This window comes from Stenella coeruleoalba (genome assembly GCF_951394435.1).
Source record: "Stenella coeruleoalba genome assembly, chromosome: 1".
NCBI classification, from domain to species: Eukaryota; Metazoa; Chordata; class Mammalia; order Artiodactyla; family Delphinidae; genus Stenella; species Stenella coeruleoalba.
The window spans coordinates 34,666,908-34,691,729 of NC_137169.1; the positions used below are offsets into that span (position 1 = coordinate 34,666,908).

Below are 24,822 nucleotides of genomic sequence, written 5' to 3' on the forward strand. Positions count from 1 at the left end.
GCCCAGATGTGGTGCGGGGACAGGACAGGCCTTTCCTGCAGGTGTTGGGGAGGCCACCCTTTCTTCCTCTGGGGGGAATGGTCTGAGCTGTATTATGGGGCAGGCCAACTGATGTGTACAGTAGTAGGGTATCACTTTTGATCTTTTGTAGTTTCTATTAAACTTGAACTGAGAAAAAAAAAAGAAATCAATAACAGAAAGTAATCTTGAAAATTTTCAAATATTTGGAAACTAGATAACACATTTTTAAATAATCCATAGGTCAAAGAAGAAATTTAAAGGGAAATTAGAACATATTTTGAATGTAATGAAAATGAAAACCACTACATATCAAAATTTCCAGATGTCACTAACGTAATACCTACGGAGAAATTTATGACGAAGCAACTAATGACTATACTAGAAAAGAGGACAAATAAAGTCATCTGTATTATACTAAATGACAGTATTAGGAAAGAAGACCACAAATCAACAACCTAAGCAACAACGAAAAGAACAAATTAAACCCAAAGTAAGCAGAAGAAAGGAAGTAATAAAGATCTGAGCAAAAACAAATACAATAGGAAACAGAAAAACATTAGAGAAAATCAATGAAACCAAAAGCTGGTTCTTTGAGATCAATAAAATCGATAAACCTCTAGTCAGACTGATCAAGAAAAAAGAGACACGAATTACCATTATCAAGAAGGAGAGAGGTGACATTACTACAGATTCTATATATAGTAAAAGAATAATAAGGAAATATTATGAACATACTTATTCCAGTTAATTAAACAAATTCCTTGAAAGAACTCAAACTACCAAAAATCACTCAAGAAGAAATAGATGACCTGAATTACCCTATACTTATTAAAGAAATTGAATGTGCCTTTACAAACCTTCTCATAAAGAAAACTCCAGGCCCAGGTGCTTTCCTGATGATTTCCATCAAACATTTGAGGAAGAAATAATATTAATGCTGTACAAACTCTTCCAGAAAATTGAAGAGGAGGGAATACTTCTTATTTCATTCTTTGTGACCAGCATTACCCTAATTACCAAAGTTAGAAAAGGATATTACAAAAGAAGTACCCATATCCCTCATGGACATAGAGGCAAAAATTTTTTAAATTAAAAAAATTTATCCAAAGATATATAAAAAGGACACTTCCTCATGACTGACTGGAGTTTACCCCTAGAATGCAAGGTTGGTATAATATTCAAAAAAATCAACCGATGTCATTTACTATATTAACAAACTAAAAATCATACGCAAAAAATAGGCTCTTCGGCCATTTGCAGGACTCAGCTACAACCGTTGTTCCCAGGATAGTGATCCGTATGTACATCGCACCTTCCTCTGGCTCCATGGTGATCAAGAAGAAACAGCAAGATGCGCTTGATTTCTTAGAAGCTAACAAAATAGGATTTGAAGAAAAAGATATTGCAGCCAGTGAAGACAACTGGAAGTGGATGAGAGAAAATGTTCCTGAAAAGTCGACCAGCCAAAGGGTACCCCCTGCCACCTGAGATTTTCAATGAAAGTCAGTACCATGGGGACTAAGATGTCTTCTTTGAAGCCAGAGAAAATAATGCAGTGTTTGCCTTTTTTAGGTTTAACAGCCCCACCTGGTTCAAAGCAAGCAGAAGCGCAGGCGAAGCAGCAGCCATGAACCTTAAACATTTTGCCTTAAGAATCCTGAAAAAAGAGTCTCCAAAATTATCTTGGCTTCAAAAGAAATAGCCTTGATGTTGAAATAATAGATTAGTTGGTGTTTTCACATGCAAACAATCAAAATGAATACATAATTAAAATGTGAACGTTATGATGAGAAGAGTGGGAGATGAACATCAAATTTTAAGTAGATGTCATGGAATAGTGTTGTTGTCTGCTGACATTTTATGTACTTCGGTGATTTTGAAAAGCAAACGCCTGTTCCCTTTTTTGGTATTATTATTGCAGCTTAAGTATATCTGTAGCTCTACACTGTGTAATTTCAAAAGGAGGGTGAGAAAGAAAGAATCTGTCTCTTGTTGCCAAATTGCCTCATTAGTTTTAGTGAACAAAAATATGTACCCTTCTGATGTGAAATCGTTGTGATTAAAAAGTAGTTCCAAATGATGTTTATGATATTTCAGACATTATAATTTCCTATAGTAATTATAACATTCGTATTCTTTTGAAGTTGAAACTTCTATGTACTGAACCACAGGTTTTCTAAGCTTCTAAATGTAGCCTTTCATTGCATATTTCAGTGGTCAGAACAGATGACCTCACATACACACACACACACACACACACACACAAAGTTGTATTCAGTTGACAAGTTTCTGGATTAACTACACAGCTATGATGCAATCACGTTACTAATTTGCTTGCCCAGTGAAATATGCTTATAAATGTTATGGAAGTGGGATGGCAGATAAGTTTAAAATGGCACCCTTTTGCAAAGAGCTCAGACTTTTAATGAACTATTTTAAAATGGGTTGGAACTGGGAATTCCCTGGCAGTCCAGCAGTTAGGACTCCACGCTTCCACTCCAGGGGCACAGGTTCGATCCCTGGTCAGGGAACTAAGATCTCGTGAGCCGTGTGGCATGGCCAAAAAAGAAATAGGTTGGAACTCATTTTTCCCCTTTTAAAACAACTTGTGATCACGAATGCCATTATCTCTCAGATATTTGACCTTTTTGTTTCAGCTTAGGCATATATTGTATGAGTACGTTAATCTAAGCAGAGAGAATCTTTCTATGCCTCTATTCTAGCGAATAGCAGATAAAAGGATAATAATAATCCTTTTATATTTAATAATAATATAATTTCATTATAATGTAATATTATTAAATATTATTTTATTTAATAATAATCAGATAAAAGGATCCATTTGAAAACTGTTAATTTTGAAAACTTCTAAGAAGCCAAAACATTATGGCCTAAATCACCCAGAAGACATATATATTGTATTTTAGTTCCACGTTAACTTTTTATCGATACTTTAGTTCCACAGTACTAAAAGCAAACACCTTTTACTTTAAAGTACTTTATCATATCATTTGATGTATGCAAGTCTGTGCTCTTTGACAAAATCAACATATAATGAAGACATGGCTTTGTTTACTGAGATTCAAACTTGATGCAATCTTTAAAATAAACTCAGTACTTTCAGAAACATAAAAAAAAATATGTATAAAATAAATAAGCTACAAGTATATATAGTACAACAAGGCAATATAGCCAATATTTTAGAATAACTATAAATGGAATATAACCTTTAAAATTTTTGAATCACTATGTTGTACAACTGAAACTTATATAATATTGTACATCGACTATACTTCAATAAAAAAAGGGGAAAATTGTGTGATCATCTCAATACATACAGACATATCAGTTGATAAAGTTAACATCCATTCTTGATAAAAACTCTCAGAAAACTAGAAATAGAAGGGAATTTCCTGACCTTGATAAAAGGCATCTATGAAAACCTTATGGTTATCATTATACCTAATGGTGAAAAAGGAATGTTTTCCCTAGGATCAGGAACAAGGCAAGGAGCCAAGGCAACAAGGCAAAAGATAAGGAAATAAAAGACATTCAGATTAAAAAGGAAGAAGTAAGACTGTCTTTACTCATAGGTGATGTGATCTTCTATACAGAAAATCCTATGTAATCTACAGAAATGCTAGCATTAGTGAATGAGTTTAGCAAGGTCAGGGATATAAGACAAAATATACAAAACTCAATTGTATTTTTATATGTTAGTAATGAAAAATCAGAAATTAAAACTAATAACTTAATACTATTTATAATAACATCAAAATATTAAATACTTATGAATAAAGCTGACAAAAGATGTGTAAGATCTATATGCTGAAAACTATAAAATACTGCTGAAAGAAATTAAAGAAGACCTAAATTACTAGAGAGATCAACTGTTCCTTGGCCAGAACACTCAATATTGTTAAGATATCAATGGTCCCCAAATTGTGTCATGTACATTGAACTTTAGGAAGTGAAATGATGCTTTATGTTTATTAGGGGAGCTTTCTTCATAAAGGAATTTCATGATAACCACACTGAGAAGGAAGGAAGTGATTTGCGTATTTTGTAACTCATGACACAAGGCCGTGCATTCACTCATTCACTCATCTATTTATCCATGTTTTACATTCTACCTGCTTCCAGAAAGGATCCCGTCAGTTTGCTTGCATGATACCCTGATATGTGCAAGATTGCCTTGTTCTGAGTGTAAAATGAGGACAGTAATACCTATTTTTCGGGGTTGTTGTCAATAGCAAAGATAATATATGTAGAGTACCTACAGGTGCAATAAATTGGAGCCATTATGGATACAGAACAATATTAATAACTCAAAAATATATTTATGATTTAGTATTAATTCAATCTTACAGTAACACAATGTTGATTGTTATAATATTGATATATTATAATATAAGTTAACTGAGGACATGATGCAAGAAGGCCATCCTGGCCAACCAGATCAGAAGAATAGATCTGGAGCTCAGTACGGTGACCAGATAGAGGGTTATTACATCCATGTAAGAAAATAGGAAATAAAAGATTTGGCAGCACTTGATTTTCCACTCAAAGCTCTGAGAAGAGATGCTGTAAAGCAACTGTGGCTGTGGCTTCTGATTTTGGACCTCGGGAGGCACTTCCTGCTGTGCTTCTTTGCCTCCTGGACTGTGTGTGCCTTTGCCCAAAGTGGACTCTGTTTCTTCTCCTCTTTCTCCTTCCCTTCCTGGTCATCCTCCTGATTCTTTCAATATATTTGTTTCCTGATAATCACAGTTATACATGTTCAAGGTAGAAAATTTAGAAAATACACAGCGAAAACCATAAAGATCACCTTCATTCCCCTCTCCCACCCTCAGAAATAACCACTGCTTAATATCTACATTTTTGCCTTTTTTCTAAGTATATTCTGCCTAAATTGTATCATCCTATGCTTCGTTTTAAAAATTTATTGTTTGGGATATAGTGAAAATTTCCCAGTGCTATTAAAGATTGTTCTATCATGTGATTATGAAATACTGCATAGTATTTCATTGCAAGAATGTACCATAAATAATCATTCCCATTTTAGTGGACTTTTAGGTTGTCTTCAAGTTTTTTCTTTTCGTAAATAACTTTGTGATGAGCATCCGCACCATCAAATCCTCATGCACATCTTTATTTATTTCTGTAGTAATCTTTTCTGGAGGTGAAATTACTGGATTAAAACTTTTGCCTAGGGCCTCCCTGGTGGCTCAGTGGCTGAGAGTCCGCCTGCCGATGCAGGGCACACGGGTTCATGCCCCTGTCTGGGAAGATCCCACATGCCGTGGAGCGGCTAAAAAACTTTTGCCTACATGTAAACCTTTTGATACTTATTGCTAAATTTTCCTTGTGAAAGTAGTTTAGCAATGGACAAGGGAGTCAGTTTGCCCACATGTGTGCTGACTCTGGGTATTTTTCCCCCTGATATTTGATAATTTGAAGGAAGACAAAGCATATCTAACTGTGGTCTTAATTTGCATTTCTCTAATGACTGGAGAGTGAAAGTCCTGTATCTGGTGTCATCCTTTCTAGCTCTCCTCCCGAAGCTACCTCACCTGCCCTCATTACTCAGAGTGACAATTGGATGGAAGGACTTCATTTGCTTTTTTAAAAAAATAGAAATATATATTACATTTATTTGTATTTTAACAACCCACATTGTCAGTTTTTAATTATTCCTCACTTATTTCCAACTTTTTTTTTTTTTTAATTTTTGGCTATGTTGGGTCTTCGTTGCTACGTGCGGGCTTTCTATAGTGGTGGCGAGTAGGGCTGGGGTGGGCTACTCTTCCTGGGACGCACGGGCTTCTCATTGCGGTGGCTTCTCTTGTCGCAGAGCACAGGATCTAGGTGCGCGGGTTTCAGTAATTGTGGCGTGTGGGCTCAGTAGTTGTGGCTCGCAGGGTCTAGAGTACAGGCTCAGTAGTTGTGGTGCATGGGCTTAGTTGCTCCGCGGCATGTGGGATCTTCCCACGGCTCGAACTTGTGTCCCCTGCATTGGCAGGTGGATTCTTAACCACTGCACCACCAGGGAAGCCCTGCTTTTTTATTCTTAGTATCTGGTGCAGACCATTGCACCACATGTTTTCTATGAATGCTCACTATAGCCCTATCTACGAGGTGGGTACTATTATTAACTCCACTTCATGTGTGAATGAGAGGAGACTTGGAGTAAACTAGTCTGTCCAAGGTCACACCAGGGAGGTGATGGCAGAACCAGGGCTTGAACCCAGGCTGACTCTAGAGCCCATCCTCTTAATCACTTAATGAACTATCTGAATCTAGGAAGATGGGGCCCTGGGGGTCTCCTTTTATTAAATTTCAGGCAGCCCTTGTTCAGCTTGCAGCTCCACATCACTCTGGGCGTGGCTACCCAGGTTGTGTTTCAAAAATACCTTCTCATTGAGGGTTTGGGGATTGGGGTAATTCCAGGGCATCCAGGGCCCTGCCTACTTCCACCTTCAACCTTAATTGATAAGGTAGAGAGCCTTTCTCATTTACCTAACTTGTCTTGTTCACTTTCTGAGTAGCTGGTAACCTGCAGGAAAGTGGGTGGGATGGAGGCAAAACAAACAAACAAACAAACAACAACAACAAAACCATCCTAACCGTATTCCTAACCTTACAATGTCCTAGCGTTATGTTGCCATTTGCAACATCATGGGATTGGGGGGGTGTTATATGCATGCATCATGATTTTAAAACAACGAACAAAGAAAACAACCCTAAAGCAGTATGCTGCTCACTGTGAGAAAAACAGAACTGGAAACGTGTTCAAAGCTTGAGTCCATCTTCAGTTTCCCCATCTTGCTTTGACTGCCCCACCTCCTCCAAGCCCCACTTCGCCATCTTCCAAGACCTGCAGAGATCTGGCCTTATGACTTCCATAAAACTCTCCTCTATTTTTTTTTTTTTTTTTTTGTCAGTGCCACATGGCTCGTGGGATCTTAGTTCCCTGACCAGGGATTGAACCCAGCCCCTCTGCAGTGAAAGTGCTAAGTCCTAACCACTGGACTGCCAGGGAATTCCCCAAACCCTCTTCTTTGGAAAGGGTTTGAAGTCTTGGAGAGAATGTAAGAGGCAGTTTCTCTCTTCCTCAAAGATTTGCATTTGAACTTCAACCCCAGGGGTGGCATGAAAGATTTTTTTCCTGCTCAAGGAATTTCAGACAGTAGCAAGTAGGAGGGGAAAGAGTCGTACAGGAGGGAATCCCTTAGGGTCTCCCTGTGCTTAGTGCACACAGTGACCCACACCTCCCAGGGACGATCGTCCTCTTTTAGTTTAGTAATAATAACAATAGGCATATGTGGCAAGTGCTCTACATGCATCATGTCCTTGAACCCTCACATTTGCCTGTGAAGAAGTTTCCCCTTTATACATTAAGAACTGAAGACCCACAGATGTCTACTTTCCCAGGGACACAGAACTAGTACACGGGTGGAGCTAAGACTTGAACCCAGGTCTTTCTAACTGCAGACCCTGAACTTGTAGGATTAGTGCCTTCATAATGAAATACAGGAACTTCACTGCCCTGGTTTCTTGTTTCTCAATAGTCAAACTTGAAAAGCTGTCAGGGAAGAGCTCCAGGCTACATTGTGGGTCCACGATTGGCTTGCAATAGGCACTTCCCAAGCCTGACCTGGGACACTAAATGCAAAAAGAAGCCAGTCCTCCCGTGTTTACCTGGCTAGCTCTGGGCATAGGTTCTCATTCTTCTAGACTCCTCCCTGTGCCTTCTAAGTCACACCCAGAGTGTCACCCTGCAGTGCTCACTCATGGCATTTATAGACTTAACCATGATGCCAGCCTCTGTGTTGAGCACTTACCTCCTTCAATCTTCACAATGATTCTGCCAGGAGGCACAGTTATTATACCCATTTCAAAGATGGAGAAACTGAGTCCCAGAAACTCAGGCCACATGGAGGTAAGCAGCAGAGCTGGGATTCAATACCTGGCCTGTGACTCCAGAGTGTACCCAATGCAGCCTCCATCACTGCCCTACCTCCTGGGTGGTACCCTTTCTCCCATCAAGCTCGCCAACTCTTTCTGATGCCTCCCTGTGTCTGTCCTCCTAGTTTGGATGAAGATGGCAAGTTCCTCAGGCTCCTCGCTCTCCAGATGCTTCATCACACTCGTCTTCCTCCAGTTGCCTTTGCGTGTGTCAGGTGAGAGTTTCCGTACCTCTTTCCCTGCCTGCGACATCTGACAAAGGGGTTCCAAGAATAAGGAGGCCAGGCTCAAGGCCTTGTTTCTTCTCGGGTGCATGTTCCAGAGGGCAGGCCGGGCTTGGCGAGCCTCAGTCTCTCTCCGGGGGTCACGCAGTGCTGAGCAAGAACTCACATCCAGCTTAGGCTCTTCGCCACTTGTCCTAGAGCCTCTCCTGCTGTTCTTTTCTTCGCTCGTTCTTCCTTCCGTCCCTCTTTCTCTCCTGTCTAGACGTTTGGCTTGCTGCTGTGACACCATAGAAATAGTTTTGCCCCTGCTAATAGGGCTCGGGCAAAGAGTTCGCTGACTGCTGCTCTATCTCAGAGTGAGGATTTGAAGGGGGAGCAGATGGGTGCTCATGAGAAGACTATAGCGGTTCCTGAGGAAGCACCTCCAGTTCTCCAAAGTCTCGGGCAGGATGAGATTGTGGTTGAGATGCTGAGTTTGAATCAATGTCTTTAGGCGGGACCATTGAAACCAATCCTGAGAGATAAACATCTCACTTTAAAGTCATTCCTGGGTCATCTGGGGTTTGAGTCGCTGAGGGAAGCAGAGAGCCTCACCAACGTGGCTGGAGGTCTCTCTCAAGGTGATAGAGGCAGTTGGGATGTGCCTGAGTCACCTGCCATTCGAGGTGGGGCCCTTGCCACGGAGAAGCTCTCAGAGGGTGGTCACAGGTGGTTTCTGTTTCAGCCCCATCTCCAGGGAGGTTCTCCTCATCAGCAGTGGCTCTTGCTGTGATCCTGCCTGTCCTGGGGATTTTCATCATGGTGGGCATTTACATCATCTGGAAGCAAAGAAGGTCAAAAGGTAACTAAGTGGTAAGGGAGCCCAGGCTGGCAGGAATTGGTACTGCAGCCTCTCTAGGAAAAGGCTGGGAGGAAGCAGACAGAGACTTAACAGTTATCTATAGGTTGTCTGGGAGAAAACTGGTAGAGCTGTGTTCTGGGGACCCACATTGAAGAGAGGATCAAAGAAAGTGCAGAAATCTCCTGGGCAGAGCTGTGAATTAATTAGAAGACTGGCATGATGCCAGTCTTCTAATTAATTAAGAAATCCAGGGCTTCCCTGGTGGCGCAGTGGTTGAGAATCTGCCTGCTAATGCGGGAGACACGGGTTCGAGCCCTGGTCTGGGAAGATCCCACATGCCGCGGAGCAACTAGGCCCGTGAGCCACAACTACTGAGTCTGCGTGTCTGGAGCCTGTGCTCCGCAACAAGAGAGGCTGCGATAGTGAGAGGCCCAGGCACCGCGATGAAGAGTGGCCCCCGCTTGCCACAGCTAGAGAAAGCCCTCGCACAGAAACGAAGACCCAACCCAGCAAAAAAAAAAAAAAAAATTAATTAATTAATAAACTCCTACCCCCAACATCTTAAAAAAAAAAAAAAAGAAATCCAATCATATCCATTAGATAAAACCCTCATTAATATGGTTGCATTTCATGGCTCGCAGGGTTGCCAAGGACCTTGAAAGTCACATGACTGAACACTCCTTTCCCTGTCTGATGGTTTGAAGACCCTCTAGTCCTTTCTAATGGTCACACACCCACAGCGACAAGGAGCAAAGTCCTGCTCAGGCAGCTTGTGGTCCCTTGGACAGCTCTGCCTGTTAGAAAAGGCCCTTCCTTAAGCCGAGCTTACATCTCTCTCTCTCTCTCTCCCTTCCAGAGAGGCTTCTCTATGAACACGCAATGGAGGTAGGTGAGTGTCCTGGGCTGGGCAGGTATGTTTCTCTGTTTTGTTCATTTTTGTGTCCCCAGGGCCCACTAATCTAAATTCCAGACCTGAAGATCCCAGCATCTGCTGGGTGGTGACGGTGGTGGTGGTGTCAAAACCTGTTGTTCCCAGTTTCCGCTGACTCTACCTTGTAATAGCTTGCCTTCCAGTATGTTTGGTGATTTTGTCTCTGAGCTCATGGCTTGATCTTATCCTGGGGGAGTCGTGTAGGTCTAAGGTAGGGCACCCAACAAATAACTGATAATTCTCTGCTAAGCAGTGCAGACTATACCAGATGCTGGGGACACAACAGTGAGTGAAAGCGGACACGGTCTTTGCCTTCTTGGAACTTCTGTCTAGTCAGGGGGGTATACGTGCATTAAATAATTACACAAATAAATGTGTACAGAAGCCACAAATGGAAGTTCTGAAGGCTGGGAAGACGGTGACTGGGTGGAACCAACCAAACTTCAGGGATGAAAGAGGAGTTTCCAGATGATGTTCCCAGTGATGTTTGATCTGGAAGACGGACAGGCATGGGGGAAGAGGGAATAGGAAATCACCCACAGCAGAACAGCTTGAGAAGGAAACATGGTGCAAAAGTGAGGGGAAAGGTGGCAGAAGGTGCTGCTGCAGAGTTAGGCGGGGATCAGCATGTGCAGCCTTGCAGATCCCATGAAGGGTTTTCGTCTTTCTCTTTGGAGCTGTGGAGAAGCTGCGAATGGGCTATCCTGACCAGAATTGTGCTTCCAGAAAGCTCTCTCTGGCTGCTCTGTTGAGAGGAGACCAGAGGGAGCAAAACAGAATTTGGGGGCAATTTGGGCCGCTCTTTCTGGCATCCAAATGAGAGAGATGAGGGCCTGGATCAGGGAGGTGGAGGTGGAGATAGAGGGGGACGGGTTCAAGAGCCCATAAACCCAATAGGAAGCAGGGACCCTCAAGGTAATGTCACAGAATCTCATTTTCTTTTACTTTCCTTCCTCTAGAAAATCTTCTCTCAGACCATGCAAAAGAAAAAGGTAATTATATATATAGGATAAGGGGTAAGGAACAAATAACATTTTTTCTCCTACATAAATGCTGGTGGTTGTTATACATACAATATATATGTGGTGTATGTGTATACACACACGCACACACACACACACACCCCACACATATATTCTCTGTTAATACCATTGGAATTTATTTTTTAATATCAAGGGGTTATAGGGTTGGTAGCAGTGGCCAAAGGGATGCCTGGGGTCAAAATTCATAGGTTCCTTCATTGGCTTTCCCACCAATAACCTAAAAAGAAGATTCATATACTATCTTAACATATATTAAAATGGTATTAAAGGAGGATCCATACAATCTTTGCATTGAGAGAGGTGGTGTGATACAGTGGGAGGGGCATAGGCTCTGGAGTCAGCAGCACCTGGCTCAGATCTGCCACTTGCTGGCTGGGTTTACTGCTCTGAGCTTTGGTTTCCTCATCTGTAAAATGGGGATAATAGATCTCTTCACCCGATTATTTTCAGGATTAAAAGAGACAACTTAAAAAAAAACCCACACAACTCCTACTACAGTGCCTGAAACCTTTCCCTTATTGCCATTTTGTCTTCATTAATTGAATGTTTGCTCTGGGCCACTGAGGGTAAAAGACAGACATCCCAGGTACAAAAAGCAGGTGGGGCTCTGCCCTCTGAAAGTCTAGCTGGGAAGACAAGTCACTGGCTCAGAAATGGCTCCACCTGCAGTGATTTCGGCATCTCCTCCCTTCCCCCCCTCACATCTGCTCCAGACTAGTTAAAGCATAGGGGTGCACACCTCAGGGACACAATGACCGTCGTGTCCTAGAAGGGAAGGAACAGTGTGGTGTAGTGGGGAAGGCCTCCAACTAGGAATCAGAGGGACTTGGGTTTGAATCCTGCCTCCTTGGCCACTTACCAGCTGGATAATCTGGATAAATTTCCATGTCCCTCTGAGCCTCAGACCACCAGTCTGTAAAATGGGAATAATAATTATATGCACCTCATATTGTTGAGCAGATTCAGGGCCTACGTCATAAAAACAGGACACACTAAATGGAGGCTGTTGGTAGTGGGAATGGTAAAAATAAACCGTTACCTTGTTAGGGACCATATCATATTCAGCTTCACTGCCCCAATGCCCAACACCTAACATATGCCCAGCCCTTAGCACAGGGCCTGGCAGTGAACTCAAATGTATAATTTCAACTCTGTGGCAGGGCCAGTGCTAAGGGGAAAATGTGGGCAGATGACCCTACCAGAGAGGCTGCAAGTACTCCCCCAAAGCACAGAAGCATATGCACATGTCCCAGACCTTCTGGGGTCTCCAAATTTGTGTTTCTCCACAGTACTTCAGCGGGGTGGGGGGAGGTTAGTGTAGAGAATAACAGCCCACATCAGTAAGTCAATGGTAGGCCTTCAGCTAGTTTTACACCATAGATATTATAAACAGTTATAAAAGGGCGGCAAGGCATACACTCATGGACACTCGGTTACAAACATATTGGAAACACTCATATGAACAGCGGAAATGAAACCAGACAGACAAAAGGAAGGGAAGAGGAACCAAAGTCAGGGTAGTCCAGGTCATCTGGAAAGTGGCACCAGCACCGGTGAATTCCCCAGTCTGCCCTTAGCGGGATGTGACTGTATTGGGGGCTGATAGGATTGTCATCATTCTTTCAGCCAGGGGTGGGGTTTGGGGGCTGGGGGGCATAGGGGTGGAGTGATGAGACTTCCTGGGCCCTGGGGATAAAGCGGCAGGATCTGCTCACTCGTGCCTGTTTCTCTGTTTTTTTAGGACGTCTCTATAAAGCCCTCAGTAAGTTCTGCTCCTCTTCCGTGCCACAAACCTCCTTCTGCTGACATCTTTGCTTTATGATGAGACTCTCAGATTCACCTCCTGGGGCAGAAGAGAGGGGCCAAGGGCAAGGATACTTCAAGCATGAGGGTGGGGAATTTCCTGGCTCCCTAAAACCTCTTTTTCCTCAAATATTCTGTGCTCCTCTTTCCTGCACAATTGTTATGTAGTCACTAAATGGGAAATGTTTTAGCAAGAAGAGAGATACCCTCCATAGGCGAAGACATCTAGGAGACACTTCTATCACTCAGGCATGACGTTGCCTTCGGTGGGATCCAAGGTAGATGGATCCTCATTCAGCTGAATATGTGGAACAGTGCTTCTCCACCTGTTCATGTATGAGACCCTCTTCATAACAACAACAACCCCAAATCTTCAGACACGTGATATGTCTATTTGATTTTACATTGAGAAAACACGCATAAGAAAATCTAATGGAAATTAGTAATAGTTTTAAATGAACTTATATTTTATTCTTCTCCCACAACATCTACATACGTTTATGTTGCCATCACTTACATGTGTGAGATGTGTTGTTGATTCAATCTGCAAGTCAGGTTTGGCTCCCATAGGGACTCACTGACCCTCTGCAGTATCTCTGGGGACCCCAGGACCGTGGCTGGGAGCCATTGCTGTTGGAAACACTGTCAGGGGAAAGTTCAGGGTATTGCTAGTGGGGATCTGCTCTGGGAATGCGGTTGGGATGGGACTGGAGCATCACAGGCATGTACAAGCCCTCATTCTGATTTGTCAAATTGTTATTCTTTAGAGAAACTCCGGCATGAACTGAGTAAGTTCCCCTGTTCTTATAACTTCTATACCAACTTCTGTTGATTCTATGTTTCCAGTGAAAGCTCACTCCCCTTGTTTCTTCTTTTGTAGAGTTAAAGAGAGCTGCAGCAAACTCAGGTGAGGTGCACTCTCCCTGTCCCCCCACTCTACCTTCCCCCACTCCAACTGCACCAGGAGGTCTCCATTTCTCCATTACTTTAACAATCCCTTTTTCTGTCTTTTAGGCTGGAGAAGGGCCCGGCTACACTTTGGTAAGTTGCACCAGTTTAATGGATCCACATTTCAGAGCCCATTGCTCTGTTCCTTTGGAGGGCAGACTGTAATTAAAAAAAAAAATTAAGCCAAATCTGTTTATCTGCTTATCAAATTTAAAAAATCTTTGATTCAGAAAGTCTCCCTTCTTTTAGAACACTGGTAAATAATTGGTTTACTCTTCTTACGGGTTTTCTGTGATTTTTGAGATTTTTCTTAAGTTCATTGGTTACTTGTATTTTATCTTTATGGCTTGTCTGCGCCTGTCCTATTCTGGCTACTTTTCGACTTGTGGGGACTTTTTCTATATTAACTCTTGTCGTATTTTTCACAAAATATTTTTCTGAGTTTTTCATTTGCACGTTAATTTCCTCATTGTATTTTTTTTTTTTTTTGGATGCATGAGTGTTTTATTTTTCTGCAGCCTTAGTAGTTGTAGCACACAGGCTCAGTAGTTGTGGCTTGTGGGTTCTAGAGTGCAGGCTCAGTAGTTGTGGCACACGGGCTTAGCTGCTCCGCGGCATGTGGGATCTTCCTGGACCGGGGATCCAACCATGCCCCCTGCATTGGCAGGCGGATTCTTAACCACTGTGCCACCAGGGAAGTCTCTCTATATTACCATGTTAAAATGATAGTTATAAGCAATAATTTTAGCTAAGAAAATGAGCGTCACACACTCACTGTGTGAACAAGGCACTATCTCATGCATTAGCTCATCAGATCTGCACAACAGCTTCTCCAGCATATTATTCAGTGGTGCTATTATTCCTTCTTTACAGATGAAGAAACTAAGGTTTTGAGGTGAATAAGAAGCCCAGGGTCACATAACTAGCTTGTGGCAGAGCTGGGACTCAAAACATGCTATCTAGCTACAGGGTCTAACATCAAAGCCTGTTTATTATCATGCATTAGATTCCTTTGGACCAGCAAAGACAAAGGCAGTATTTCCTAAGGATTAAGGCAGCTTCACAGATGGGTGAGAAACATTTCCTCTTTTACTTAGCAGACCACCAGCAGATCTAGGAGACTGGAAGACAGTTTTCTTTAGTTCCAGGACATGTGAAGGTGAGGGCACCATAAAGTAAAATGGGCCGATGACAGTGGTTGCAGACCTAGGGATGATTATTCCCTCCAAAGCTACTCAAAGATCCCTTGAGACCTAGCCGTCTCAAACCTCACATCTCTGTGACTCTCTGCAGTGACTGTGACCCTGGACCCAGACACAGCGCATCCCAAACTCATCCTGTCTGAGGACCGCAGGTGTGTGAAGCTTGGAGACACAAGGCAGCCTGTGCCCAACAACCCTCAGCGATTTGACTTCGTCGTCAGTGTCCTGGGCTCTGAGTACTTCATAGCTGGCTGTCACTACTGGGAGGTGTCTGTGGCAGACAAGAGCAAATGGGCCCTGGGGGTGTGTAGTGAGTCGGTGAGCAGGAAGGGGAAGGTCACCGCCTCGCCCGCCAATGGACACTGGCTCCTGCGACAGAATCGCAAGAATGAGTACGAGGCCCTAACATCCCCGCAGACCTCCTTCCGCCTGAAAGAGTCCCCGCGTTGTGTGGGGATTTTTCTGGACTATGAAGCAGGAGTCATTTCCTTCTACAACGTGACCAACCAGTCCCACATCTTTACTTTCACCCACAGTTTCTCTGGCCCCCTTCGCCCTTTCTTTGAACCTTGCCTTCATGATGGAGGGAAAAACATGGCACCTCTAATCATCTGTTCTAAACTCCAAAAACCGGAAGAATCAACTGTCCCCAAGCCAGAAGAAAAAGGTCTTGCTAATGGAGACGTGGCCCTGCAGGTGGACCCTCTTCTGCTCCCCGCTCAGGCACAAGAGCTCCTCCCACTCACAGATATGATCCTGTCCTGGCCCTCTGACATTGGCCCAGCCCTGCAGGGGCTCAAGGTTCCTTCTTTTTAGGGATGAGCCTCATCACCTGCTCCCCAGATGCTCCAGCCCAGTGCCCTGGATTTCAATCTCTTGGCCTAACCACCTGATTCTGGACCATCTCTCCTCCTTTCCCCCAGGCCCCTTTGTGGTTTCTCTTGTACCAACTTTCTCCCAGGGCTCAGTTCTAAACCGTGTCTTCCTTCTGGGGACTTGAAGTTTACATTGCCCTGGAAGAATTCTTGAAAACCAAATGATGGGAATTCCCTGGCGGTCCGGTGGTTAGGACTCCGTGCTTTCACTGCTGAGGGCCCAGGTTCAACCCCTGGTTGGGGAACTAAGATCCCACAAGCCGTGTGGTGTGAGCAAAAAAAAAAAAAAAACAAAAAGATGGGAGGAAAACCAAATGAACAATCAGATTAGGTTTAGGTGGTGGTGTTGAATGTGTGTCACTGAGATACAGGGGCTCTTTACTCGAGGGGCTGTTTAAAAGCACTTCATCCTGCCTCATCCTGCACTCAGGCTTGTAGTCATGAAGTTATGATGACCAGTGACTTCTTACTTATCCTGTCAAGAACTGCTTTTCTCCTTTTCTCTGTTCAGGCCTCTAGCCCCCATAGCCAGCTTTTTAAAAGTAAACATGTTTTGGATCACACACTCTTCCTTCTTTCTTCTGGAATATAGGGCAGAAGGCCAGGGGAATTAAAAAAAAAAAAAAAGCCACCCTTTTCTATTTCCTTGATCCTGTTTACAGCATAGTTTGGTGACATTCAGTGCTAATGTACATGTTTTCAAAGCTAACCTGGTGATAACCAGGTATGGGGACTTTAAACGTGGTAGCCGTAATCCTGAAAAACCTCAGGAGGAAGCTGGGAGGTATGGCTTCAAACAGAGCAGCTCAGCTGTGTGTGGCCTTGAAAAGGCAGCAGTGGGTTAGGCCATCTGTTGCACTGGCCTTTTTGAATCCCCTCTGGGATTCAGAGAGGCCCAGCTAGAAGAAGTGGCAGTTTTAACCACCAGTGCAGAAGCTTTTGTTCTATAAGACCATAATATTGGAAAACTGGACTATTTGTGGAGCAAACAGCCTCTTAGATCAGAGAGTATTGATCTCACATAGGAAGTTGGTAGACCAGGCGTGAGGATAAAATAATGAACTTGCTTTTTTGGTGTGGGTTTCAGAAAGAACCCTAATCACTCTCAAGTCACACCACATATGTGATCTGACCTCTCTGTGGTGATGTTGGCTATCAGTTTGCAGATGGGTGCACAGTTCTGCCCAACAGAAAGTGGCTCTATGTGTCTGTCAGAAGTTCTCTTAGTGCATGTATTAGGGTTCTCCAGAGAAACAGAATATGTATTTTATTTTATTTTTTTTGTGGTACGCGGGCCTCTCACTGTTGTGGCCTCTCCCGTTGTGGAGCACAGGCTCCGGACGCGCAGGCTCAGAGGCCATGGCTCACGCGCCCAGCCGTTCCGCGGCATGTGGGATCTTCCCGGACCGGGGCACGAACCCGTGTCCCCTGCATCGGCAGGCAGACTCTCAACCACTGCGCCACCAGGGAAGCCCCAGAATATATATTTTATATGTGTGTATACAGACGCACACACACACACACACACACACACACACACACACACACACACACAGCAGGAAGAATATATATATATTTATTTATTATAAGGAATTTGTTCACACCATTATGGAGGCTGGCAAGTCCCAAGATCTGCAGGGTTAGTCAGCAAGTTGGAGGCCCAGGTGAGCCAATGGTTTAGTTCCCATCCAAGTCTGAAGGCCCAAGACCCAGGAGATCCCATGGTGTAATTCCTGTTTAAAGGCTGACAGGCTTAAGACCCAAAAACCAATATTTCAGTTTGAGTCTAAAGTAGGAAAAAGGTTGATGACTCAGTCTGAAGGCTGTCAGGCAGGAAGAATTCTTTCTTACTTGGGGGGTGGTCAGCTATTTGGTTCCATTAGTCCTTCAACTGATTGGATCAGGCCCACCCACATTAGGGAGAGCAATTTGCTTTATTCAATCTACCGATTTAAATGTTAATCTCATCTAAAAACCCCTAAAGGAAATACTCAGAATAATGTTTGACCAAATATCTGGGCACCCTATGGCCCAGTAAAATTAACCATCACAGCTCCTGAATGGAATATTTTGTTTGCTTTTGTACAGTCCTTAAATAAAAGTTTGTTATTCATTGTTTGGCATGCTCTTATTTTCATTGTGAATGAGAAGTTGTGGGGAAAGGCTTTGGGCTGGTAAGAGAAGGGCACCTTATGGGATTGGTTTTGAACAGCCTGATTCCACCCATGCAAGCTTTAACCACAGTTAAAAATAAAGCCACAGCTTTATTTCTGCATCTGCCTTCTCAGTATTTCATTTATATCAGTTTATAAAGTAATAGCGTGTATGGGGTATTTACATTTCACTCATCCATATTAAATTTCAAACATACTTTTGTGAATATCCCAGTCTTAAAACTAATTCACATTATTCACATTGGCTGCACCCAAGGAAACTTACCAGCAGGAAAGAGAACTGACATTTATGGAGGCAGAAGCATTACATATGTTAACTCTTTTTCTTCTTCTTCTTTATTTGGGGGGCTGCAGTGCACTCCATGCAGGCCAGACCAGGGATCGAACCCATGCCTCCTGCAGCTGAAGCGTGGAGTCTTCACCACTGGACCAGCAGGGAAGTCCTGACTCATTTAATCCTTACAATAAGGAAATAATGCTCTAAATGGCTAGGTAGTAGAACTGGGAGCATAAATCCAGTGTATGTAGCTCTGAAGACAATACCGTTTTCTCTTTGCACTGAAATACCTTGAAGATATGAGAGGCGTGTAGAATTTTAGCATACATATTTGATTAATTAGACTTTTTTTTTTTTAAGTTAAACCTGGAAAAAAAATCCTAATCCTGGATGTGCCTTAGTGGTCTTGTGTCTGAACTGACGAACTACAGTCAGGTTTAATTAAACAGCACTCAGAAAAAACCCTGTGCGGGGGCTTTGGGAAACCAGAGGTGGTTCCTTGGACAGAGAACATTTAGCTTCTCTGACAAATGTATTGGATTAGTTGATCTTTGAACTCCCTTCCAGGGGGAGGGACAAATTAGGAGTATAGGATTAACAGATACAAACTAGTATCCAAAAAATAGATAAGCAACAGGGATTTACTATATCATACGGGGAATTATACACAATATCTTGTAATAACCTATATAATGGAATATAATCTGCAAACAACTACCCCAAATCACTATGCTGTACATCTGAAACTAACACAGTATTGTAAATCAACTATACATCAATATAAATAAATAGACTCCCTTCCAGTTCCACAATCCTTTGGCTTTAAATTACCACCAGTGAGGCGCGGGACTCTGGCTTCGCGGGGTGTCTACAGGACCATCAACGGTCGCCCGCTCAGAGTAAACAAGCAGCTCTGAATTCATGACCCCTTGGAGGTCATGGAGGTTAGTTAGCTCTACATATTCTACAACTTCCCAGACCGGTGGCCCTGAACGTTGGGCTTTTAACGCCAGAGCGCAGAAGGAAATCCGACGACCTTGGAGGGAATCCAGTCTGCACCACTAAATTCTAAACTCAAATTTCTTCTCTGCGGCTACCATCTTCCACAGGACTACAACTCCCAGCAGGCCACGCCCGAGGCCAAAGCTTACTGGCGGTCCTGCCCGAGTTTCTTGCCGTGTGGCAGCCAGTATAGCCAATAGCAAGGAAGGGCAACCCTCAGGAACCAGTCCTGGAGAGGCAGGGCGGATCCTTTCAGGGTTCCGGTTCCGACTCCTTCCCCCGGCCACCCGAGGCGGTGCTGTCCCTGAGCGTACGGCTGGAGCTAGGTTGGTCGGCGTCGGGCCCGGGGTAGCGGTTGCGGGGGGACGGGGGCGGCGGGGGGGGGGGGGGGCGCGCGCATGGCGTCGCGGAGAACTCTAAACGTGGCCCCTTCCCTCTCACCGGGCAGTTGGGGCTGTGGCTTTGCTCCCCGGACCCAGTGGGGAGCAAACGGGCCCCTGTGGTCCCTCCGCCCTAACTCCTGACCCCTTCCCCCGGCCTGCACGACCAGACTGCTGGCCCCAAACCACTACCTTCCCGCCCTTCTCTTGGCCTTTGAGTAGTCCAGCCCCGCTTCCACTGACCATACATTTGGGGTCAGCTTCTTTTCTCCCACCGCTCCGGCCCCAAGCCCGTCGGCAAGCCTGAACCCAGCTCCTGTGCTCTACAACGCTCGTGCCCTCAGACTCCGCCCCGCTGCACACGACCCGGCCTCTAGGGCCGGGTCCCCTGACCAGTCTCCTCGGACCCTCTGACTCTTTTGGTCCTTCTCTATCTCTCACCCCTTATCCACCCCCCCCTGTACAATTCCCAGTTCTTTAACACAGTTTCCCTGATCTTTCCAAGCTCCTCTCTCCCCTTCCTCCCCCGCCAGCTCTCGACTTGATCCCAAAGACCCCGAACTAAGGCCCTTCAGCCCGCTTTCCAGCTTGGCCTCTTCCCTCTAACCCAGGCCTTTGGCCTTCAGCATCAGTGATCAACAACCCCACCTTCTTGGCGCTAACTTCTTAGACTTGGCTCCTTTACCACTGCCTCAGTCCCTTCCACCTTTGGTCCTCCCTGTACCTCTGAGCCTCCTGGGAAGACAAGCCCCATGGGCCCCTTTCTCCTCTGAAATCTCTGAAATGTAATATGTAAGAGCCTCTTTACTTTACCTGCCACTGTCTTCTCAGTAGATGGTGGGCTCCCCATCTCACTAAGTCCCAACGTTGCTCACCCATCCTGCAAGTCGTAGCTCAAAGACCACCTTTTCCGTCAAGCTGCTCATCTCTGAGCTCTTCAGGGAGATATGCCTGTGTCATCAGAACTACCATGGCGCTGTTCCTTCTTTCCTTTCTTCCTTCCCTCTTTCTCTCCTCTTCCTCCGATACTGGTGTAGTGCTTAAAAGCACTGGCTTTGGAGTGATGGGCATGGCTCCCAGTTCTGCCACTCACTTGCTGTGTGCCCTTGGGCAAATTACGATTTCCCTGCTTCCACTGGAACTTAACCTTCTACACTGTATGAGTTTCTGGAGTTCATGGCCTATTTCACTGCACTGTACCATAAACTCTTTTAGGGTGGTGACTATAATCTTAAATCTTTTTGCTCTTTTTTGACCCAGCATTCAGCCGTGGGTAGAGTCGCAGCTTGGTATATTGTGGGTTCTCAGGATAGCAGGATTGGTAGTGAATGGAGGCCATGTAGCTCATTGCATAAAGACAGATGTTGGAGCCCTAGGTGGGATGGGCAGCGGTAGGAAGTAAATTAGATCATATCCATTCCCTTGTACTTAAAAAAAGTTTTGAGCACCAGGCCTTGTGCTGGAGAGATTGCCAGAATGACCCAGTCCCTGCCCTCAAGTTGCTTATAAACTAATAGTGGAAATAGACATGTAAACAGATAATTGCAAATCACTGTAAAAGCAAGTACAAGATTCTGTGGGTGCATAAAGGAGGAAGTGGGCAGGAATTAGGAGATTGTTAAGGAATAGTGGGTGAGAATAGACACAAGTAGGCATGAAATGGGTTCTGGAGACAGGCCCAGCCTTCATTCAGTTCGTTCAGCAGATATTTATTAAGGATCTACTAGGTATGACTGCCACTGCTGTAGGAGTTGGGGTTATATTAATGAATAAAGCAAAGAACCTGGCCCTCACGGGACTTAGGTTTTGCAGGGGGAGGCCGATACTAAATAATAGACATAAAAAACATTGTTAGGAGTTGAGAAGTGCTGTGGGGCAGGGGAGACTGAGTGAAGGGGAAGGGGTCGTAATTTTTTAATTTATTTTTTTGGAGGGGTTGTAATTTTTAAAAGGATGGTCAGGAGACAGTGAATAAGTATCGGAATAAATTGTTCCTGATTTTTTTTTACATTTTTGAAGGTGAAGCAAGCCTGTTATTTTTCACATCACTTATCTAGATTCTTGAAAAAGCACTCTCTAATAGAGATTGGTAAATTATACTTCACCTCCTTTTGTTTTTTTTAATAGATCTTTATTGGAGTATAATTGCTTCACAATGCTGTGTTAGTTTCTGCTGTACACCAAAGTGAATCAGCCATATGCGTACATATGTCCCCATATCCCCTCCCTCTTGAGCCTCCCTCCCATCCTCCTTATCCCACCCTCTAGGTCACCGCAAAACACTGAGCTGATCTCCCTGTGCTATGTTGCTGCTTCCCACTGGCTAACTATTTTACATTTGGTAGTGTATATATGTCAATGCTACTCTCACTTCGCCCCAGCTTCCCCGTCCCACCCCGTGTCCTCAAGTCCATTCTCTATGTCTACATCTTTATCCCTGCCCTGCTTTTAAATAAAGTTTTATGAAAACAGACACACCCAATCATTTACAGATTTTCTATGGCTGCTTTATGATACAATGGCAGAGTTGAGTAGCTGCAACAGAGATCCTATGGCCCCCAAAATTTACTAAACATATACTCTCTGGTCCTTTACAGAAAGTTTGCTGACCTCCCACTCCTTAAAGATTTAAGGTACTGTCCGTATTTCACATTTTAGATTATATGTACTGTACCATTTTTTAATTGAATTTTTTTTGTTTCCCGACAATAGCATGTAAGGGATCTTTTTCATACTTGCCTTCTTCACAGGGCTAGCATGTAGCGTCTTCAACAATTGTAGTAGCAGCTGTCATGTACTGAATGACTAGTACTGCCACACTTTACACTGGGCATATTATAGGCATTTTCTCTAACAAAGTCCTGCTGTGTCTGTTGGTATCACAGTTTTAGTGATGTGGAAGTTGAGGCTCAGAGTGGTTGAGTAGTTTGCAGAGTTGTAAGGACTGTATGTGTCACTACAGGGATCCAACCCTAAATTCAGTCGGTGTCCCTTCCATTACCAGACCCCACCTGGAGCAGTTATGAAGCTTTCATTTTCTATCATCAATGCCCCATCATAGTCTGTGCTTCCCTCCCTCATCCCTTTGTTCATGTCACTCTGTACAGTATCTCCACCAGCCCATGCTGCCTTTTGAAATGCTGTTACTTCTTCAAGGTTCAGAGGAACTACCACTCTCCTCTTATCAGTACTTTCTTCCCCTCATTCCCTGTCCTTGGCTGTCAGAACTCAAAGGAGTCTGTGCAGCTTAGCAAGCATTTGCTGATGTTTGCATAAGTAGGCCCTGTGTTGGGCACTCTGTGTGTGGGGGGCAGGGAATGTGTGTTTGGGAGACTGTGTGTGGTGTGTGAGTATAGCTGGATGTGTGTATGGTGTGTAATTGGATAGCCATGAATGTGGCTCTGTGTGTGGGAGGGGTGTGTGTGGTATGTATGTGTGTGAATGCGTGATGTGTATGTGTGTTGTGAGAGTGGCTGAGTGTTGGTATGTGAGTATGGCTGTGTGTGGTGTGAGTCTGTGTGAGACTGTCTGTATGCACTGCTGTGTGTGGTGTTTGAGTGGAAGTGGGTACTGACCAATCAGAACAGACACAGCCTAGGCCCTCAGTGGGTCTTGGAGGACCCAGATGTTAAGCCTTTATTTGCTAGACTGTGGTGAGGTCTGGGGAAGGGGAGGAGTGTACACGTAAGAGGATTCAAAGCTGGGCCTTGTAAACGAGTAGGAGAGCCTCAAGAATTAGAGATTCTGTTATCTTCATTTTGAAAACAGGCAAATAGGTGGATACTTTTAAGGAAGGCTTTTCAGAAACGATTAAACATAATGGGAATTTCAGTTAACTTAACAGTTAGGCAGAAAAATCGAACGCATCCCCAAATGGAAGCTCCTTTACTTGTAGGTGAATTCGAGTCTAGACTGTGGTATTAAGAAAAGTGACATTGTGCAAATCATACAAATATCTTTTGGGGCTGGACAGAGCTGGGGCCTTCTTTTTGCTCTGGTGGGTAGCTTTAAATATCTGTGGAAGTTTGTCACTTGAAAGTAAGTAAAGGCATTCTATCCGAGTATTCCAGTTAATTGAGGTTATTTCTGATGGATGGTTCCAAAGGGATGGTGTATACCCACCCCTTCAACCAGGACGAAAGATTCCCTGGGGTCTGGCCTGACCCAAGGAATAAAGGTGTTGGCCATTTGTGTTCATTCTCAGGGTTCAGAGATGGGCAGTGAGAAGGAGCAGAGCCCAGAACGGCACCTGCCTGAGGAAGGGGAACGGGGTAATAAGCCATGGAGAGTGGATGACTCAGAGGGTTCTTGGATCCCAGATGGGGAGAAAGAGCATGGGCAAGCAAGCCTGCCAGAGGGGCCACAAGGGCTCTATCCAGAGAAGCCACCGCAGGACATCACTGTCCCCGCTGGAGAGCCAGAGGACCTCTCTGCTCATCCGAGGCACGAGGCTGATGAGAAGCCCTTTATATGTGCCCAGTGTGGCAAAACCTTCAATAATACCTCCAACCTGAGAACACACCAGCGGATCCACACAGGCGAGAAACCCTACAAGTGTTCTGAGTGTGGCAAGAGCTTCTCGAGAAGCTCCAACCGCATCCGGCACGAGCGCATCCACCTGGAGGAGAAGCACTATAAGTGCCCCAACTGCGAGGAGAGCTTCCGGCGGCACTCGGACCTCACCACGCACCAGCAGGACCACCTGGGCAGGTGGCCCTTCCGCTGCGACATCTGCGGCAAGAGCTTCAGCCAGAGCTCGGCGCTGGCCGTGCACTACCGGACCCACCTGGAGCCGGCGCCCTACATCTGCTGCGAGTGTGGGAAGAGCTTCAGCAACAGCTCCAGCTTTGGCGTGCACCACCGCACCCACACGGGTGAGCGGCCCTATGAGTGTGCCGAGTGCGGGCGGACCTTCAGCGACATCTCCAACTTCGGGGCGCACCAGAGGACCCACAGGGGCGAGAAGCCCTACCGGTGCACGCTGTGCGGGAAGCACTTCTCCCGCAGCTCCAATCTCATCCGCCACCAGAAAACTCACCAGGGAGAGCAGGCTGGGAAAGATTCCAGCTGAAGAGGGCGAGGAAGAGAGAGAGCAGAGCCTGGGACCCCAACCTAGTGCAGAAAGATCTTTAG

The 24,822-nt window shown here is 44.6% G+C and overlaps 2 protein-coding genes and 1 pseudogene across 4 annotated transcripts in view; all 3 read left to right on the forward strand.

Moving 5' to 3' along the window:
- Positions 1-6: 6 nt before the first annotated feature.
- On the forward strand, positions 7-1,652 carry LOC307191817 (adapter SH3BGRL-like; annotated as a pseudogene). Its single transcript has 2 exons — positions 7-11; positions 1,308-1,652. The product of its transcript is annotated as an adapter SH3BGRL-like (transcript).
- A 6,467-nt stretch (positions 1,653-8,119) lies between these two features.
- On the forward strand, positions 8,120-16,269 carry ERMAP (erythroblast membrane associated protein (Scianna blood group); the record flags this gene model as incomplete). The annotated part of the gene is made up of 8 exons (XM_079933223.1): positions 8,120-8,204; positions 8,938-9,054; positions 9,911-9,943; positions 10,945-11,001; positions 13,599-13,619; positions 13,712-13,738; positions 13,846-13,872; positions 15,073-16,269. The coding sequence occupies 8 exons, from the start codon at positions 8,120-8,122 to the stop codon at positions 15,795-15,797; spliced, it is 1,092 nt and encodes a 363-aa protein (XP_079789349.1). The 3' UTR covers positions 15,798-16,269.
- A 3,309-nt stretch (positions 16,270-19,578) lies between these two features.
- Positions 19,579-24,822, forward strand: part of ZNF691 (zinc finger protein 691) — a 39,855-nt gene continuing 34,611 nt past the window's right edge. The window contains exons 1-2 of one of the 2 annotated variants that reach the window (XM_079918899.1): positions 19,588-19,635; positions 23,894-24,774. In XM_079918899.1, coding sequence (XP_079775025.1) covers positions 23,903-24,760 — 858 coding nt within the window. In that variant the 5' untranslated portion in view covers positions 19,588-19,635; positions 23,894-23,902 and the 3' untranslated portion in view covers positions 24,761-24,774. Of the gene's footprint in view, positions 19,636-23,893; positions 24,775-24,822 lie in introns of those variants that run through there. The other variant, XR_013827879.1, reaches the window with a different exon arrangement.